General features: G+C 41.4%; 1 protein-coding gene across 1 annotated transcript in view; it reads left to right on the forward strand.

Moving 5' to 3' along the window:
• dhrs11a (dehydrogenase/reductase 11a) overlaps positions 1-19,145 on the forward strand; it is a 45,277-nt gene extending 26,132 nt beyond the window's left edge. Inside the window, exons 2-7 of the mRNA XM_067439727.1 lie at positions 10,061-10,270; positions 11,309-11,403; positions 12,757-12,886; positions 13,065-13,157; positions 13,525-13,590; positions 18,599-19,145. Coding sequence (XP_067295828.1) covers positions 10,061-10,270; positions 11,309-11,403; positions 12,757-12,886; positions 13,065-13,157; positions 13,525-13,590; positions 18,599-18,640 — 636 coding nt within the window. The 3' untranslated portion in view covers positions 18,641-19,145. The remainder of the gene's footprint in view (positions 1-10,060; positions 10,271-11,308; positions 11,404-12,756; positions 12,887-13,064; positions 13,158-13,524; positions 13,591-18,598) is intronic.
• The last annotated feature ends 254 nt before the right edge of the window (positions 19,146-19,399 follow it).

Genomic DNA, 19,399 nt, shown 5'->3' on the forward strand with positions numbered 1-19,399 from the left:
CATGTCCATCTTGATGAGTATCCAAGCAGACATATAGTCTGAATATGCCTTAAGAGGACTTTATACAGTCGAGAAAGACGACGCAGAGCCTTCCATTAGGTCTTAAAGGGGCAGTAGCCTTTACTGCTGTCAATCAAATCAAATTTCAATCACTTCAACACTTCAATCAAATTACACTTCAAATATGTTTTCCCCAAAGTTAGTTTATGTCATTGAAGGCAGTTATCGTCACGATGATTTCATTTCAAGTGTTGGTTTTTTAAATAAGTTTAGTTTTAGTTAGTTATTTGAAGCTATAAAAACGGCTGTGTGACGTCATGATTGACAGCTGAGATCGACGTCTTCTCTGAGTGAAGTTTTCACTGAAGCACTAACGGATTTTTTCAGGATTTTTGGGAGCAAATTATTTAATTTAATTTAATTTCCATAACTGTTTATTTCACACCAACATAATTAATTGTTCTGCATCTGTGAGAGTATGGGTGTGCTTTTGATATCGCCATTGTACTTCCTGCTCTGCGCAACTCCGGTCCCGGACTTTTTTATATTTACTGTTGCACTAAAATCCAAAAGTGAAGAATTTGTGTTATTTATTACTTGATTGTTCAAGCTACCTCACAGAAGTGCTCTGTTTGTTAGAGTTGTTGAATGTTAAAATAAGGTGAATAAAATAAAAAATAAGGAACATCCTGGTTCGTTTTTTCGCTCTTCTTTATTCTTTTTTTATGTATTATAGAAGTATCAGATCTGGACTCGGTATCAAAATCAAATGACTCGGACAATTATATAATTATTATATATAAATTAACTAATGGCCAAGACCGCAGAGCGCAGACCTCTCTCTCTTTCTCTCTCTCTCTCTCTCTCTCTCTCTCTCTCTCTCTCTCTCTCTCTCTCTCTCTCTCTCTCTCTCTCTCTCTCTCTCTCTCTGCGGATAACGGTTTAAATGAACAAACTCTGAGTGCTGATCAAGAGTTTTGTGCAAGCAATTTAAGGTCGTGAGACTCGCGACTCTTGCCCCAAATATAGCAGGCTTCATTCAGTGATTGAAATTGAAGTTTTACAGCATAGTGAACGCTCCGACCGAGCTCTGCTGTGATAAACATGGCACTTTTCCTTGACATGAAACGGTAAATAATCACACCAGTGAAGCAGTGCATTTATCCTTTATTCATGCATATTCAGTCAGTACAGTAGCCTACACTTTAGTGTTTCTGTTTAATGTTAAATAAAATGAGGCATGGTGTGCTAACTGTATCTTACATGGCTTGCATATAACTTTATCTCGCGCCTCAACAACTTTACCTCCTACCGACCAAAATCCAACGTACTTCCAGACATGGCTTTAGATAATGGAGTTAAAATCTCTTTCTCTGCTGCGGTCGAGTTGGGCTCTGCACTTTCTGCCATCTTCTCTGCAAGACGCGTCAACTTTCAGCAGTGACAGTGCGACTCCCATGACCTCTGACCTGTCCCTGAACGCCCATGCGCGCGCTCACTCGCAAAGCAGACAGCCACGCCTCTACTACCGCGGCGGGGGATTTTTTTTCCGTTTTTTTAATTTACATTTTTAATTCAAATATTAATTTTCACCTTTGAAATCCGTTTTTTAAAAACTATTCGAATATATATTCTAATTAAGAATATTCGTTGACAGCCCTAGACGGGACACAGTCGCCGGGACACACTTCCGCTTTTCCGGTCATGATTATGAGGTAAAGCAGCTCTGGTTATCATATCAGATACATTTAAGTGTGTTTAAAATGATGTTCTGACGTTCCTCTGTGCGTTCGCTCGGCGCTGCTGTGACATGTTCACACTGATAAGAGTAAAGCGCTTCTGCAGAATAAAACCGAGGGTAGCGCAGATATGACGCGATTGACAGGCGACTCGCTCAAACGCTATGCTGACACGTCCCGGTCCTTAAAATAACCATTTTCTCACAATTTACAAATAGTTGGAAACATTTGGGATATTGTAAGTACTCAACTGAACAAAATATATAACACCGGCCTAGTGGATTCTGGATATTTTACTGCAAAAATACTACATAGTGCAGCTTTAAGAACCGGTTTGCTTTTCGACAGAGCCAGGTCTTACGTCAGTGTATACATTTCATCTTTCTCAGCAACGTTAGCGAGGCAGCAGGAAACACACACACACCCATGCTTGTTTAGATGCATCAGCGCTGCGCGGATCGATCTGCGAATGAAATCGAAATACCACATGAGCGATTCAAAAGCATAAGGAGTGGTGTGTGCTGACGGCGCTCGCTGTACTTTGATGTCATACGCGATCGGGCCAATGCATCTCGAACAAGCCTTCCATCAACAATGGCTCATGGCTTTATAATCATACATCGGCATCAAAACACTGCGAATCCAACGCATTCGTGCAGAACACCATGATTTATAGACCAGGTTTAGATGGAGATTACAATCGAACCGCTGTTAGCTCGATTAGCTGCTATTTCAAAAATGGCGGTCACAAGTTTGCGCTGGTCTTGTTGCTCACGGTAACCCCGCCTCCAGCCGCCAACGCAAGCGGTTCTTACTTCTAGGCCAGCAATGTTTTGGTGCTACTTAAGAACCTCTTCTCCTGCTTCAGAGCTGGTGCTTTGGCTGTGGAAAGACAAAGAACCGATTTGAAACTAGGCTCTGGCTCCGCACCAGCACTGCCTTGGTGGAAAAGGGTCTGAGAATGACTGCAGACATTAGTACTTTGGAGACTGGGGAGTTTTTTTGTTTGCTGTTGCTATGTGTGGATATACACCGATCAGGCATTACATTATGACCGGTGAAAAGAATAACACTGATGATCTCTTCATCACGGCCCCTGTTAGTGGGTGGGATATATTAGTCAGCGAGTGAACATTGTGTCCTCAAAGTTGATGTGTTAGAAGCAGGAAAAATGGGCAAGCGTAAGGATTTGAGCGAGTTTAACAAGGGCCAGATTGTAACGGCTAGATGAACAGTGGAGAACCGGCCACAGGGTCATGGGCGGCCAAGGCTCATTGATGCACGTGGGGAGCGAAGGCTGGCCCGTGTGGTCCGATCAAACAGACGAGCTACTGGAGCTCAAACTGCTCCAGAAGTTAATGCTGGTTCTGATAGAAAGCTGTCAGAATACACAGAGCAGCTCAGTTTGAGGCCTATGGTCCAGCCAGGGTGACCTCTGACCCCTGACCCCGCCGAAAGCACCAACAGTGGACCGTGAGCATCAGACCTGGACCACGGAGCAATGGAAGAAGGTGGCCTGGTCTGAGGAATCAAGTGTTCTTTTACATCACGTGGATGGCCGGGTGTGTGTGTGTGTGTGGCTTACCTGGGGAACACATGGCCCCAGGATGCACTATGGGAAGAAGGCGAGCCGGCGGAGGCAGTGTGATGCTTTGGGCGTCACCTTGCAACTTACAGGACTTAAAGGATCTGCTGCTAACATTTTGGTGCCAGATACCACGACACACCTTCAGGGGTCTAGAGGAGTCTATGCCTCGACGGGTCATCCTTGTTGATATTAAAATAAACAGGCATTTTGCAAAGTATTTATTCCAAATCACAAAAAAATGTATATCTGTGTATTGCTCTTGTGAAATATCATTATTGACCTGTCATCGCTTTAAGATGAATTTTCTTTGCATTATTAAACTGGGATGAAGCTCAAAGGCATGTAATGACTCTGCTGGAGCGTGAACTACATTAAACCCGCAAATACAGAGCCGTCTCACTTTTCCAAAGTCTAGAGATCAACATCCGTATGCAGAGTAAATCACTCGACTCGGGCAGTTTGTCAACGCAATTGATCGAAAGCCCTTTTATGGATGTGTGTGTGTGTGTGTGTGTGTGTGTGTGTGTGTGTGTGTGTGTGTGTGTGTGTGTGTGTGTGTGTGTGTGTGTGTGTGTGTGTGTGTGTGTGTGTGTGTGTGTGTGTGTGTGTGTGTGAGAGAGAGAGAGATCGGACACGTCCCATCATCCATCAGTGTCAGCATTTTACCTGCTTAGCGATGTTAGTCACAAAGATAATGGATTGAATGTGTTTAAAAAAGGAAAAGCGATCCGAGTTGGATTCAGGATGTGTAAATGGGAAAAGTGCCCTGAGCAGAAGAGAACAACTTTATTACATTATGTTCCCAGCTCCATAAATAGCTGTGCAGGAAACAGTGAAGAAATGATCGGACAGTGAATGTGTATGCAGATTTTCTGTCCATTAAAGAGTACTCATAATTATTTTTGATTATGAATAAATATTGTGATGTTCACTTGCTAATCTAATGTAATTGCACTATTAGCCGTACTTTACTGCGGTAAATGAGGGAAACGCTGCAATCATTTGTTGTAATTGCTATCCATCACATGGCAATTAAATACGATAATTAGCTGTTGGTTTTTACACAAATTATAGTTTAGCAATATCATTGATTTTGGAAGTAGGAGAGAAGACCCAGATCTTTAATTTAAGGGCTGTATATATTACTTACTAGTCCATTACTGAACATGAATTACATCTATTTCATATATAAATATAATCTGACCACTTAACTTTTGGATTACTTTTAGATTACTTTTGACCTAATGTGTTTATCACATATATTTGAATAGGACAATCTTGTGCCATATTGATATAAAAAAACAAAGAGAAAGAAAATAAATGTGTTATCAACAACAACATGAAGTGCATTCAATTAGTGGGCAATACATGTGTGTAAATTATGTGATTCAGAATATTGTTGTTAAAAAGTATTCATAATTATTAATAAAATAATCTAAAAGTTTAGTAATTATTAATAGTAAATTAAAGTAACACAATTTAAATAAGTTGTTCTTGTATTTATTTAAAAACATATTGTTTAATTGTTTTATTTGTTTATTCTGTGTGGTCTCTCAATTTTACACTAATTCATTAATCATGTTATTAATAATAAGGTAACTGTGGTTTGATTAGGAGTGTTTTAAAATGTAATATAATGTAATTAAAAGTGTTGCATTTTTTGATTCTGGTCACATAATCCAGAAAGCCAGCATTTTATAAGTATGTGTGTGTGTGTGTGTGTCCTGCCTTTCCTTCAAGGTGAAAAAGAGGCTTATTGCTGCCACTTTATGTCTGTACTGGACTATGGGGATGTTATATTCAAATCTTAAAGGGATACTCCTCCTTTTTTCATATTAAACTATGTGGCCCCACTTTATATTAGGTGGCCTTACTATGTAGTTACATCAAAAAATAAGTACAACGTACTTACTGTGTTCAAATTGTATTGCAAAACACCTTTGCTGATATTGAGGTGGATACGGGTAGAGTTAGGGACAGGTGTGGTGGTGTGTGTAAGTTTAAGGGTACACTGTCAGTAAAAAAGTTACATTGCTGTCACTGGGGAGGTACCCCAAGGTACAAAACCGAAAAGGTACTAATATGTACCTGTAAGGTACTACTATGCACTCTTAAAGTACTGATATGTACCATTTAAGGGTGAGTAAGGTACAAAGATGTACCTTTTTCACTTTTGTACCTTAGGGTATCGCCCCAGTGACAGCACTGTACCTTTTTTTCTGAGAGTGTAGGGTTAGGTGTAAGGGAAGTGCCAACTGTAATTACAAATGTTACTACAGAAATTAATTACAGACGTAATTACATGCAGGTATTTTTAAAATGTAAGTACAATGTGGAAACATGTATGTACACAATAAGTGCATTGTATCAAATTATTAATTACAATGTTAGTACATAGAGTTAAGGCCACCTAATATAAAGTGGGTCCAACTATGTTATTCCCTTAACTAAAACGAGTTGATACATCCCTCTCCCGTCTCAGTGTGTGCTCTTAATCGCTCTGACACACGGTGAAATTAGGTACCAAACAGAGATCATACTATAATCATAACTATAATGTAAGGCGGAATAGCACTTTTGAGAGTACTTCAACTCGGCGCAGTAAAAAGTCACGCCAGAAAAATCCTCTCCTCCTATTGACGAAAATGAGAGAGAGATGTGAGGGAGGATTTTTCAGCCGTGACTTTTTACTGCGCCGAGGCGAAGTACTCTCAGAAGTGCTATTCCATATATTATAGTACTCCTTTTTAACCCGCTTTGAAAAGCGCCACATTTTATTTTGTGTCATCATACTTGATCTTTCAACTACTCGTGTAACAGTATTTAAATCGGGAAAACGTGGAGGTGTTTGGTCGCTTCTAACTTGATCTCTGTTTGGTACCATAGTGAATGAACTGGGCTTAGGGAGCTAAGCTAAATGCTATCAGATCGTCACCGCGCGTCAGAGCGATTAAGAGCACACACTGAGACGAGAGAGGTGTGTGTCAACTCGTTTTAGTTAAAGGGGGGGGGGTGAAACACTCAGTTTCAGTCAATCTCATGTCAATCTTGAGTACCTATAGAGTAGTATTGCATCCTTCATATCTCTGAAAAGTCTTTAGTTTTATTATATTTATAAAAGAAATATGGGCTGTACCGAGTCTTTCCGGAAAAAAACGAGTGGCTGGAGGCGTATCGTGTGGGCGGAGCTAAAGAATGACGACCGCGCAAAGCGGTGACGTCCTCAAGCGTGGAGAAACCCAAGTATGCTATCGATCGGATTCATCTAATACGTGATCCAGAATCATCCGGAAGCTGAAATAAATTGATCAGGAGAAACAGCAGCAGCAGGACTCTGTGGTATGGACTGTATTTAGTGGCCTGTCAACATTTGTGTGTCTTGACTCGCAGTTTATGAGGACATGATTCGGTTTATGGACTATTGTATGCGACTAAACCTTAGCAGTAGCAAGCAAAACGGTTTTGCACGTCAGACTAGTGTAAAGTTATACAGAGAACAACAATGGAGTAACGTTAGCGCATTTGAATGACGAAGCACGCGATCGTGTCGTTTACTGATGTTTACTCACGCGACGATAGCCGACAGCACAGACATTTGAAGCAGTTTTACTCACCGGCTGCTTCCAAAGCAGGACCGAACCTTTATCGCTGGGACCGCTCCGTCAAAAACACACTTCTTTGGAATGATTTGCTGAAGTCCTGTAACAGCAGTGGCCGTGGAAATCCGCGATGTTGTGAAGCTTCCCGTAATTTCTGCGTTCAAATCGGTTCAAATGCAGCGCTGCCTTCCCAGAATGCTGTGCTGAAGTGTTGAAGTCGCTCGACGTCACCCATAGGAATAAAGTGGAGCGCGCCGCGGACTATAACGACAGAAGTGTTCACGGACGACTGGATCTGCACCTGAGAGAGTGTTTACGGGCGTGCATTTCCTCTCTCGCTCTAGTCACGCGCGCGCACCCTACCGGGAGAAGAGCCCGTACGGCCCATACAAGGACCTTCCGCTCTATTTAACGTCAAGCCGACCCATACTCGAAAAAAACTCTCCGAAACTTGTGAGAAACCGGAAGGAGTATTTTTAACACAGAAATCCTCCATCAAACGCCTCCCCCCCCCCCCCCCCCCAAGGGAATAAGTAAGGGATAATGTCCACCCAGCCGGTTGTTATCGCAGAATAAACCCCGACAGAGTGATCAGGACCCCGACGCGAAGCGGAGCGTCACTCTGAAGGGGTTTATTCTGCGATAACAACCGGCTGGGTGGACATTATCCCTCTTATTACACGGCTACTAGTCTCAAATAAATAATTATTAGACACAAAATATTGTCTTGAGATTAAATATTTTATTATTTCTAGATCTGTTTCGAATGCCATTTTTTGAGCTTCGAAGCTTAGGTGGCAATCAATATCGAATATTCGAAGCTTCGGTGGGTGGGGCTAAATATATAATAATATATATTTAAGTGTCAATAAGTGTCGGTTTGCATTTGTATCATCTTTCACGACTTCACGTTTCACTCTTCGGCATCGTAAATGTGTTGCGGCAGACCCAGTGGAGTGCTGTGTTGCATTTGGTGCAATATGATCAGGTGGCACACATTCTTTAAATATTAATAAACATTTAATAATCTTTTAAATAGAACAGTTTCCGGTACGCATTACACGGGCAGGTTTATGCTCCGAAAACGGACAGTGCACAAGTGATACAAAACACAAAGTCTGTTGAGAGCAAGAACTTTAATAAGGTATTAATAACGAACCTTTCTTTAAAACAAATGAATCCCAAAACAGAAATTAAATTAGTAACACACAGTGATTTCAATTAACTGTAATAAATAAAGAACACGGTAGCATGCTTATAAACAGTTGAATAAGAATAAATGAATTGTTTTTAAAATGACACAAAATGTAATATCTATTACAATTAGTTTTATTCTATATAAGGGATTTATTTTGTCTTATTCTGACTTTTTGTTAATTTAAATTTTTAAAATGTGCGATGCTTTTATTGAAAGCATGTTGCGGTGTTTTTTTTAATATTATTATTATTTCAAGCTTGAGTGAGAATGAGTCCGCGACGGAAGTCACGTGTTGAAAAAAAAAAAGAATATTCGAATCTCAAAACTGAAAATCGAATGCCACCTCACCGAACGAATATTCGAATATTCGATTATTCTAGTACAGCCCTAATTATTTCTTACGCAAAGCTTCCGCGAAGAAAAACAGTTCCAACCTGCTTTAAGCCTTTATCTATTGCTGCTAAATGTTGAAAATGAATGCTGAAAGGGTTAGTTCACCCAAAAATGAAACCAAGCCTATGATTTACTCACCCTCAGGTCATTATAGGTGTTTATGACATTCTTCTGTCAGACAAATACAATCAGAGTTATATTTAAAAAGTCCAGGCTAACGTTAATCCAAGCAGTAGCCTAGTTGTAGTTGTGTTTGAAGTCCATAAAAATGCAGCTGTCCGTCAAATAACGTGCTCCACACGACTCCAATGGGTTAATAGAGCTTTCTGATTCCAATCGATGCGTTTGTGTAAGAAAAATATCTATATTAAAAACATTATAAAGGAAACCCGCCTTGAAGTCTTCCATTGTAACCCACGGCTGTTTAAGCCACAAGATGGCGCCAGCGTTAAGCATAGAAGTAGTACCGGTCAAGATAACTCGTAGTACCCGGATGAGCGGTTGTTATCTGGAAATAACGTACCGCTGGAATGCGCGATTGACCAATCAGAATCAAGTATTTCACAGAGCCGTGTAATAACAGTTTAATATGAAAAAGCGCTGAAGTATCCCTTTAAATCCCTCACTCCTCATTGTGTGTTGTAGGCTCATGTTGGATGGTCTGCTTTGTCCATCCGTAGACTAAAAAATTGGCATATTTTTATTTATAAATCGATTCTGGGTCTTCTTCCTTCATATCTTAATATGTACATCAGTAAATAAACATGAAGCTATAGCCTTCGGTCCCAGGAATTCTGTCTGTTCCAGTGGTCCGTACTGAATTAGGGAAAAAGGCATTTAAATTTGCTCTTCCCTCTGCTTGGAATAACTTGCAATTGTCATTGAAACTTAGGGAGATGGTTACACTGGACGTTTTTAAATTGATGGTAAATTACTTCACTTATTTATTTATAAAGCACATCTAAAACAACCAAGGCTGACCAAAGTGATGTACAAGGTAATACACAAAAACAAGAGAAATATTCCTGTATTTTAAATATATAATATTATATATTATCTAAGTGACCTTGATGGAATATTGAGCATTTTTAGAAAGATAACCAGGTGCTAGGCCATTGATGATTTGAATAAATGATTTGGAGACAGAAACATCGGTTTGTACGTTTCAACTAGTTGTGTGTGTGTGTGTGTGTGTGTGTGTGTGTGTGTGTGTGTGTGTGTGTAAATACAGTATCTATGGATGGATGTTATCTGTTAAACCCATGTGAGGTTTGTTGCTGTCACTCTTGGCCTGGACGCTCTTGTAAAAGAGATTCTTAATCTCAATGTGCTTCTTTTCCTGGTAAAATAAAGGTTATAATAATTACTCACTCAGCGATGTTCCTCAGAAGATTTCAGCTGTTCTCAGATCTATTAGCATCTTTCTTCTGATAAAAGCGCTTGAAAGTATCCTCTGACAGCTGTCAGTCTCGTCAGCCGCTTCAGGAGAAACTCAAACGAGTTCATAAAGGTGAAAGGTTTTCTTCTCCTCTTGTCCTTGCAGAAGTTGGCAGCCGAGTGTCAGAGCGCGGGATACAGCGGCACTTTGATCCCGTACAAGTGTGATCTGTGCAACGAGGAAGAGATATTATCCATGTTCTCCGCCATTAAGACGTTGCATCAGGGAGTGGACGTTTGCATCAACAACGCCGGCCTGGCTCACAACGAACCGCTGCTCAGCGGAAGGACAGACGGCTGGAGGAATATGATCGATGTAAGTAATACACACACACACCATTACTATTGATGTCTGCTGTCAATATAGAATGGAGTCTCAAAAGAGCCACTCATTTTCGCGTTCTCAATTTTTGCTCACCTCTTCACACTTCATCGAGTGCAGTGAAATGGACGGATGTTGGCGCTCAAACACTTCATTTAATTGTTTACTGCAGTTCTGTTCTCACTCAAAACCACAGCGTGGGTGACAGATGCGTTACAGGAGCAATCCTGCAGCTCAGAAAGGAAAAATACACGTCGCTAGGTCTCCGGTTTGATTCCCTAATCATCCGGGAACTGGGCCTTATTTTAAATGGTAAATGCGCATGGTGCAGGGCGTGTCCGAATCATCTTTTGCTAGTCTAAAGGGTTAGTTCACCCAAAAATGAGAATGTGATGTTTATCTGCTGACCCCCAGAGCATCCAACATGTAGGTGTGTTTGTTTCTTCAGGAGAACACAAATGAAGATTTTTAACTCAACCGTTGCTGTGTTGGTCATATAATGATGTGAATGGGTAACAATTCTACGAGAGCAAAAAAAAACATGCTTAGACAACACGCACAAAGAGCCCTGTGGCTCATGACGACACATTGAAAATGACCAGTTTGTGTGAGAAATCGAGCCGTATTTATATACATTTTTTTACCTCAAATACAACGCTATAACCAACAGAACGCGCTTCACTTCCGGTAACGTCAAAAACAAATCAAAGCTAAGTATATGAGTGGGCCCTGAGAGTGAAAACACTGGTGCATCACCATTTGCTTAAATGTGGAAGATATGGATTGCATTCTGATTGAGTTTGCATTGATTAACCATTCATTCACTTGAACCCGATTCCTTCATTTGAAGACGTGGATTGCATTTCAAGGCATTTTATGCATTGTTTATGCATTCTCTGGGAATCCAACCCATGACCTTGGCGTTGCTGCTAGTGTCATGCTTTACCGTTTGAGCTACAGGATTGATTTTGGAGTTAAATATGACCTGAATGTGATCTAGATCTTTATCATCCATTCATTCACCATGTGCAGGTAAATGTACTCGCTCTGGCCATCTGCACGCGGGAGGCCTACCAGTCCATGAAGGAGAGAAATGTGGACGACGGACACATCATCAACATCAACAGGTACGGCAGTCCTCCAGCTCCTGCTTTAGGTCACTGTATGTGTGAGCCATAGATCATGCAGACGCTTCTACACACATTAGGGAAAGAATGGGTCGCTCTCAGGAGCTCAGTGAACTCAAGCGTGGGGCCGTGATAGGTCGCCACCTGTGCAATAAGTCCATTCCTGACATTTCCTCACTACTAAATATTCCACGCTCAACTGTTAGTGGGATTATAACAAAGTGGAACCCATTGGGAACAACAGCAACTCAGCCACTAAGTGATAGGCTATGTAAAATCTCAGAGCGGGGTCAGCGCATGCTGAGGGTCACAGTGCGCAGAAGTCACCAACTTTCTGCAGAGTCAACAGATCCAGACCTCCAGACTTCTGTGACCTTCAGATGAGCTCAAGAACAGCGTAGAGAGCTTCATGGAATGGGTTTCTATGGCCGAGCAGCTCATCCAAGCCTTACATCACCAAGAGCAATGCAAAGTGTGGGATGCAGTGGAGTAAAGCAGCCGACACTGGACTCTAGAGCAGTGAGACGTGTTCTCTGAGCGACCAATCACGCTTCAGTCTGACAATCCTATGGACGAGTCTGGGTCCATGAGTCCATATGAGAATGGGACTTGCCTGACTGCATTGTGCCAATTGTAAAGTTTGGTGGAGGGGGGATTATGGTGTGGGGGTTGTTTTTTTTCGGGGTTGAGCTTGGCCCCTTAGTTCCAGTGAAAGGATCTCTTAATGCTTCACCAAGACATTTTGGCAATTTCATGCTCCCAACTTTGTGGGAACAGTTTGGGGACGGCCCTTTCCTGTCCCAACATGACTGCGCACAGTCTGTAAAGACATAGATGAGTGAGTTGTACATTATTGAGAAAATAAATTAACTTAAATGATTTTAGCAAATGAATGGAATATAACAAAGAGTGAAAAATGTAAGGGGGTCTGAATACTTTTCGTACCCACTGTATATCTGCATGATAAGAACTACCTATAACTAAATTATTTGAAGTGTAATTGGATTTGTTTTTGTTTGGCTTGCTTTCTATTTGATTTCATGGAGAGGGCGGGGTTTATGAACTATACTTTAGGCTGCCACCAGGGGGCGATTAAAATGCTTTAGCTTCATTTCTCACTTGGTTTGAGCCCTGTAACAGCAAAAAATGTATGTTCTTAAGAAATTATGTACACACACACACACACACACACACACACACACACACACACACACACACACACACACACACCCACACACACACACACACACACCCACACACACACACACACACACACACACACACACACACACACACACACACACACACACACACACACACACGTCTGAGACTGTTGTTCCTCCTCTCTCACAGTATGGGAGGTCACAGGATGGTGCCCAGCGCTGACGAACACTTTTACTGTGCCACGAAATACGCTGTGACTGCTATGACAGAAGGATTGAGACAGGAGCTACGGGAGGCCAAAACACACATCCGAGCCACGGTGAACACACACACACACACACACACACATTCATACACTCTCACACACACTCATACAAACACACTGACACACAAACGTGCACACACTCTTTAAAAGTGACTCTCATTTTTAAAAAATTACATATTTTAAGTCAAGTCACAGATATATTTATTAACCTCTCACTTTTCCTTTTCTCTAGAGTATATCACCTGGAATAGTGGAAACTGAATTTGCCTTCCGGCATCACAACAGTGATCCAGAGAGAGCAGCGGCTGTGTATGAGAGCATAAAGGTAAAGAGACTGTGTGTGTGTGGCTGTGCGACCTGGTGATCCCTACGTTATGGGGACAAAATGTCCCCACAAAGATGGCAATATCCGAAATCCTTGTCCTTATGGGGACATGTTTAGGTCCCCATGAGGAAAACATCTTATAAATCACACAGAAGGAGTTTTTTTGAGAAAGTAAAAATGCAGAATGTTTCCTGTGGGTAGGTTTAGGGGTAGAGGCAGTGTAGGGGGATAGGATATACAGTTTGTGTGGAAAGTAAAACATAAAACATGGAAACACGACATGTGCGTGCGTGCGTGTGTGTGTGTGTGTGACGTGTGTGTCTCTTCATACAGATGTGTCACTGCATCACGTTTGTGTCTCCTACAGTGTCTGAAAGCAGAAGACATCGCCAGTGCCGTCACATACGTCCTGAGTGCGCCTGCTCATGTGCAGGTGAGTCCACAGTTAACATACACACTGCTCCAAACGCTCTTATTTGATCAAAAATACGGTTAAACAGTGAAATATTACAGTTTTTCTCAATTGTTTGCACACATTTTCTGAAAGCATGCCTCATATTCTCAGAACTCTACACACAAATCCCCCCAAAAAAAACACTATGGGCAAAACCCCTCAATCCTCATCTCCTGCAAAATGAAACTTTACATTCAAAACAATGTTATTTCTTCTCATTTTGTTTTCAAATGACACACACAAACCTAGCCTGACAAGCCAGACCCACATCAAGATGTTTGGTCTGGAAACTCACCATTGACAGCTCAATCCGAGGGGCGGATAAACGGTTGTCTTTCAAACTCCCTCTGCACGCGATAGGATAGCGCTACACCAACCAGAGCAACGAAGGTGAAGCAGAGCTCGCTGAGAGATTAAACATTCACCGTATCCGGTCGGCTAAACTCCGAACACATCTTCCCTTTTTAAGAATGACTTCAGTGCTCGTCTTTGTTCTTTTCTCAGAGAAAAGCTTAACTCCAAGTCTTACAGAGTCGCGGTCAAAGCTGATTCGAAAGACCGCCGTTCGCCAGTTTCTGTGTTTATTAGAATCACGCAAACGCAACTCGGCCGTCATTATGGCCCCGCCCACCGACTCTATACACGATGTGATTGGCCCGTCCAGATTGTGAGGAATACAGCTCAGAAGGGTATTGAGAGTTCCTAGACGACGCTTGCGGGCAAATTAAATTTGCTGCCGGTAGTGTGCGTCTAGATTTCTAGGCTAACACAAATCATCATATGTATAGACATTTATAAGAACCAGCTGAACACTGATGAGCTCAATGGAAAACATTCATCATAATGACGGAGGCCTTTTTTGGTTCAGTGTTACACTTACTACAGACAGTGCAAACATAAGTGTGTTGTAAAATATTTGAGAATATTGTTTTTATACTCAGATCACACAAATACACTGCACAATTTTATTTTATTTTTCCTGCAAAAACAATGTACACATTGGCCCTCATTTATCAATCTTGCGTAGAAACGGGTGTATATGTTGGCGTAAGATTATGCTTACACTCCTCTCACCGCCTGATTTATGAAGCTGTGCGCACCTCTGCAATCCAGGTGTACGCAATACCTGCCCTTGATAAATGCGGCGGCTGAAAACGATCGTCATTAGAATAACGCGCCCCTATATATTCAAGTCTCCGCCTCCCCCACGCCCTCATTTTACGCCATGGACAAACAGAAGACGGCAAAGAAACGAAACTTCTCCGACGTGGAGATCGGGCGTGTCTCAATCATCTCACTAGTCCACTAGTCAGGGCACTGATTAGGACATAAGTCAACGGGCTGACTCCCTGATCAGTGCCCTGACTAGTGGACTAGTGAGATGATTGAGACGCGCCCATCGAGACAATCACCAGGGAAGTGGAAAAAAACCCAAAATTGTTTTATTTGGGAGTTTAAAGAGTGGGATTAAAGGCACCTACAAAAACAAAATATGGACCCAAATTACGAGTACTGTTAATAGTGTGGGGGTTATGAAGCGCACTCCAGCAGTTTAAAGCTGCTTGGATGATAAATTACCATCACTGCATTATTTTACAGCACATGTTTTGAAACAATTAGCATTTAATTTCGTATCACGGCACATGTATTGGGGTGTACAATAGTGATGATGATGGGATGTGGAGTACCATTCATTCACATTAATAATTACATGACAATTTGTAAGATTCTTCTTCTTATTATTATGATTATTATTCTTAATGACGCTTGTTTTTTAGAAGAAGAATGTCGTTTTTATTGATTTTATTATTATTTCAAAGAAGAAGGTCATTTTTATTATTTTGTCAGTCTGAATTATTTTAGTCCCAGTCCGTGCGCAGCTGCTGGGCCAGGCGGGCCCGAACCGTCAGATAAAGCGCACAGGCTCGCGACTGGAGGAATACATATGCCTGCCTACAAATCAAAGGCTTTGATAAAGTCACACAAATTAAACAAAGACATTCATGTTGCACAAAAATAATCACTGAATGTTGTTGTTGTGGTTTTTAACAGTGGGTCATATAGCATATCTTGTCAGTGCGTTTTGTGGTGTTAGGAATTGTTTTCCTGCACATTTTCGCACTAACTCAAACGTGCGTACACCACCTCCTGAGCTGGCGGAGGATTTTGAGCGTATATTGATAAATCTCAAAATCACCGTGGGTTTGGGTGTACGCTGGAAATTTAGTGTACGCACTTTTGATAAATGAGGGCCAATGCACATCCCATTCCCAACCAACACAAAGATGCACATACACTACATACAAAACAACAGAAGAATTTACTCTATACAGTTACAGTAAAAAAAAATAAAAAATACCTATGCTGCATCCTTCTGTTGCCCTTTTATGCTAAAGCTCTGATTGCTGATTGTAAAACTGTGTGACGATGTTTGCCCTTGTGACGAGTCAGTGTGCATATCTGAATGGCAGTGTGTTCCTTGTGAAAACAAGATATTTTTTGCCTGAAAATTGTGCCAAAAGCAGAGAATTGTGTGTAGTGTTTTGAAAAAAAGTGTGTTTTAGAGCTGCAGTTTGAGGGCCCTATTTTAACGATCTGAAACGCAAGTGTCAAGTAACTTTGTGTGCGGGTCTCGGCGCTGTTGCTATTTTCCCGGCGGGATAAATGGCTCTTCAAATCTAAAATGGGTTGGTCTGAAGTAGCTTCATTATTCATAGGTGTGGTTTGGGCGTAACGTGAATAAACCAATCAGAGCGGCATCCAGCATTCCCTTTAAAAGCAGCTGCGCAAGTTCCATTATGGATCGCTATTATTATGGCGTATTTACCAGGCGCACGCCAGGAGCGGTTCACAGCCGAGGAGACTGATGTTCTTGTAGAGCAGTGAAAGACAGAGTTGTGTTGTATGGGGATGGGAGAAACACACCCAAAATAGCGTCGGTTAAACAGTTTTTTCAGTTTTGCAGTCGATTTTTTTTTTCCTGGTTCTTGACGGACAAACCAATTTGTCAGATGTCCTTATATACAGATATGTCTTGCCACTATTGGGCAAACCGGTCTGATCCTTAATTACTACAATTAGCCTGAATAATTTGTAAGCTAGATTTATGCCTATTTATTCACATCTTCGTGGCACACCACAATGTGTTACAATTTTTTTTAGTGTAACAATTTATGATTTGCAAAAATAACTGTTGCATCTGTGTAGATTACATTATGGTCAAGCATTCACCCTTAAAATAGCATAATGAACACCGCGCAACGCGCCACTGACTTTAGACTTTTAAACTTAAAGTTTTTTCTGGTCAGTGGCACAATTGTTTAATGGAACAGCAAAATAGCACCAGGGATTGTTTGCGCCGGAACACGCCTCCTTTTTTGCGCTGAACCGCCCAGGGAGCGCGAGTTCATTCACTAGTTTAGCGACGTGCTTCTGTGGAGGGGAAAGCGCGCTTTGCTCGGGTGCAAAATAGGAATGACACATGCGGCGGTGTAAAGCAGGAACTGTGCTTGTAGTTTAGCAGAATTGGTTCAGGGGGTCGATGAATGACTTACATTTTGTGGACATTGTGTCTCAAGTACCAGAATTTGTGTGTAAACAATTGAGAAAAACTGTAAATAGCAGTATTCTATGTGAATATCCCGTGATCAAAGCTGAATTTATCATCATTCCTCCAGTCTTCAGGGTCACATGATCCTTCACTAATCATTCTCATAGGAGGAGCTGATTATTACCAGTGTTGAAAACAATTCATATTTTTGTGGGTAGATTTTATTTTTCATGATTCTTTGATAATTAGAAAGTTCTAAAGGATAGGATTGATTTGAAATTGTGGATCCAAGATTTGTGTGCACGATTATTTAAATTAAATCAAGTAGATGCAAATTGGTTATAAAGTTTGCTATGATTTTTTTATGTCTTATGCATGTCTGACAAATATGCTTCACATTAAAATGATTAGGTTGTTTGTTTTAAACCTGTGTAACCCACATGGATGAAAGTTTAATATGCAATTCAAATACATAAATTGTATTTTTAAGTGAATATCCTGCACTGTAAACCCTAAAACTCAAAATAATGAATCGGTTTAAGTAGAGCCAACTCAAATTAAACAAATTAGTTCAAACCGATTAACTTTAAAGGTGCACTATGCAACTTTTCGTCCACTGGAGGGCGCCTATTCTAAACGGCTCGCGAGTACCGGGACTTTATTATGACGGGACGCGACATAGTCGCCGGGCGCCCGCACTTCCGCTTTTTCTAACAGCTATTTTTATCATATCAGATACATTTAAGGGGCCAAGGGCTTCGGCCATCCGTCTGCTGTCTTCCCTGAACTGAGGTTCAGGTTCAAGTACGCCAGGTTGACTGGTGGTTTTGTTGCCCGCATACCGCCTCCCGTGGCCGAGACTGGTATTACGACACCTGTCGGGCCGGGGCTAGTAATGCTACTGCTAATTAAGGTTGATATCTCTGCAGGACTATAACTTGACATTTTTTTAATGACATCAACGCCCTTGATTCTTCTCATTTTTTTGACGCGTGTACGTCATTTTTTGGATATTTTTACACATGGCACCTTTAATGAGTATTTAGAACTTTCTCTTTCTTTTGAGTTCTCAAAACGGACACATTTGGAGTCGTCTGAATTGTTTCATTTGTTTTGAGTTTTATGAACTTTGTTTCTTTTAATTTTAACTTAAATTGAACTGAAACTGCGCTGTGATCTACATTTCCCAGCATGCTTTGCCATGACACTCAGTGTGTAGGATCATTGATGGGATCATCATGACTGTTGTTCTGATCTTCAGACCGACTAATCAAATGACCTGCTGATCGATGTTCTCTCGGCTATCTAAGGCTATCTAAGGCTATCTCTATAAGTATTGCATATGTCAGATTGAATAAATGCATCTCTCACTCTCTCTCTCTCTCTCTCTCTCTCTCTCTCTCTCTCTCTCTCTCTCTCTCTCTCTCTCTCTCTCAGATCGGTGACGTGCAGATGCGTCCGGTAGAGCAAGTGTCGTAGGAGCGAATCGGGATGGGTTAGGCATGCAGTGGGAGAGAGCAGAGTCAACACAAGCAGAGACTGGCGACACCTGCTGGACAAAACATGCACAACACCTCGTATCAAAGAACTGAATGAAGGGAATTGGTTTGGGTTTGCAGATCACCGGATGGAGTCTGAGAGCGTGGCGATGATACGCGACGCTCGAGCGAGTCGGGGCGCGCCATTACCTCCGTTTAAATGTACAGATGCACACGGCCTGCTGCTGTCTCAAATACATGGGGAAACTTTCAGCCTTTATAAACCTGGAGAAACTGGAACAGAACGAAGATGACACGATCATCTGTGAACGCTCAGAGATGAGTATGCCATATTGCACATCATTTTTTTTTGTAATTTTTAGGTCATATTGCATATCTGTTTGAGAGTGTGTGACGATATGACACACTCGGTGCCGGTTGAGGTGGTGTTAATTAATTACTGTGTTAATTTTAAGCGTTTAAACTTGAATTATGTAGATGTGGTTCTCATACCGTATTCACCGTGGATACCGTGCGTTCCTTTTGAAAATGAGCTTTGGAAATGAGCGAATGATTTCATAAAGGAGAAACCCGTTGAACTGCAGTCACACTCCGGATCAGGAACCCGATTAATGTTGGCTTTTACACTGAATGAAAAAGGTCTGACACTGGCTTCTTTCATAGGAATGGAACGAGTATGGAAACACTGTAGTGAGCACTTGAGAAGAAATAATACTTGAGATAATCTATTCTTACTGAC

This window comes from Pseudorasbora parva, chromosome 3 (assembly GCF_024679245.1).
Source record: "Pseudorasbora parva isolate DD20220531a chromosome 3, ASM2467924v1, whole genome shotgun sequence".
Lineage (NCBI taxonomy): Eukaryota > Metazoa > Chordata > Actinopteri > Cypriniformes > Gobionidae > Pseudorasbora > Pseudorasbora parva.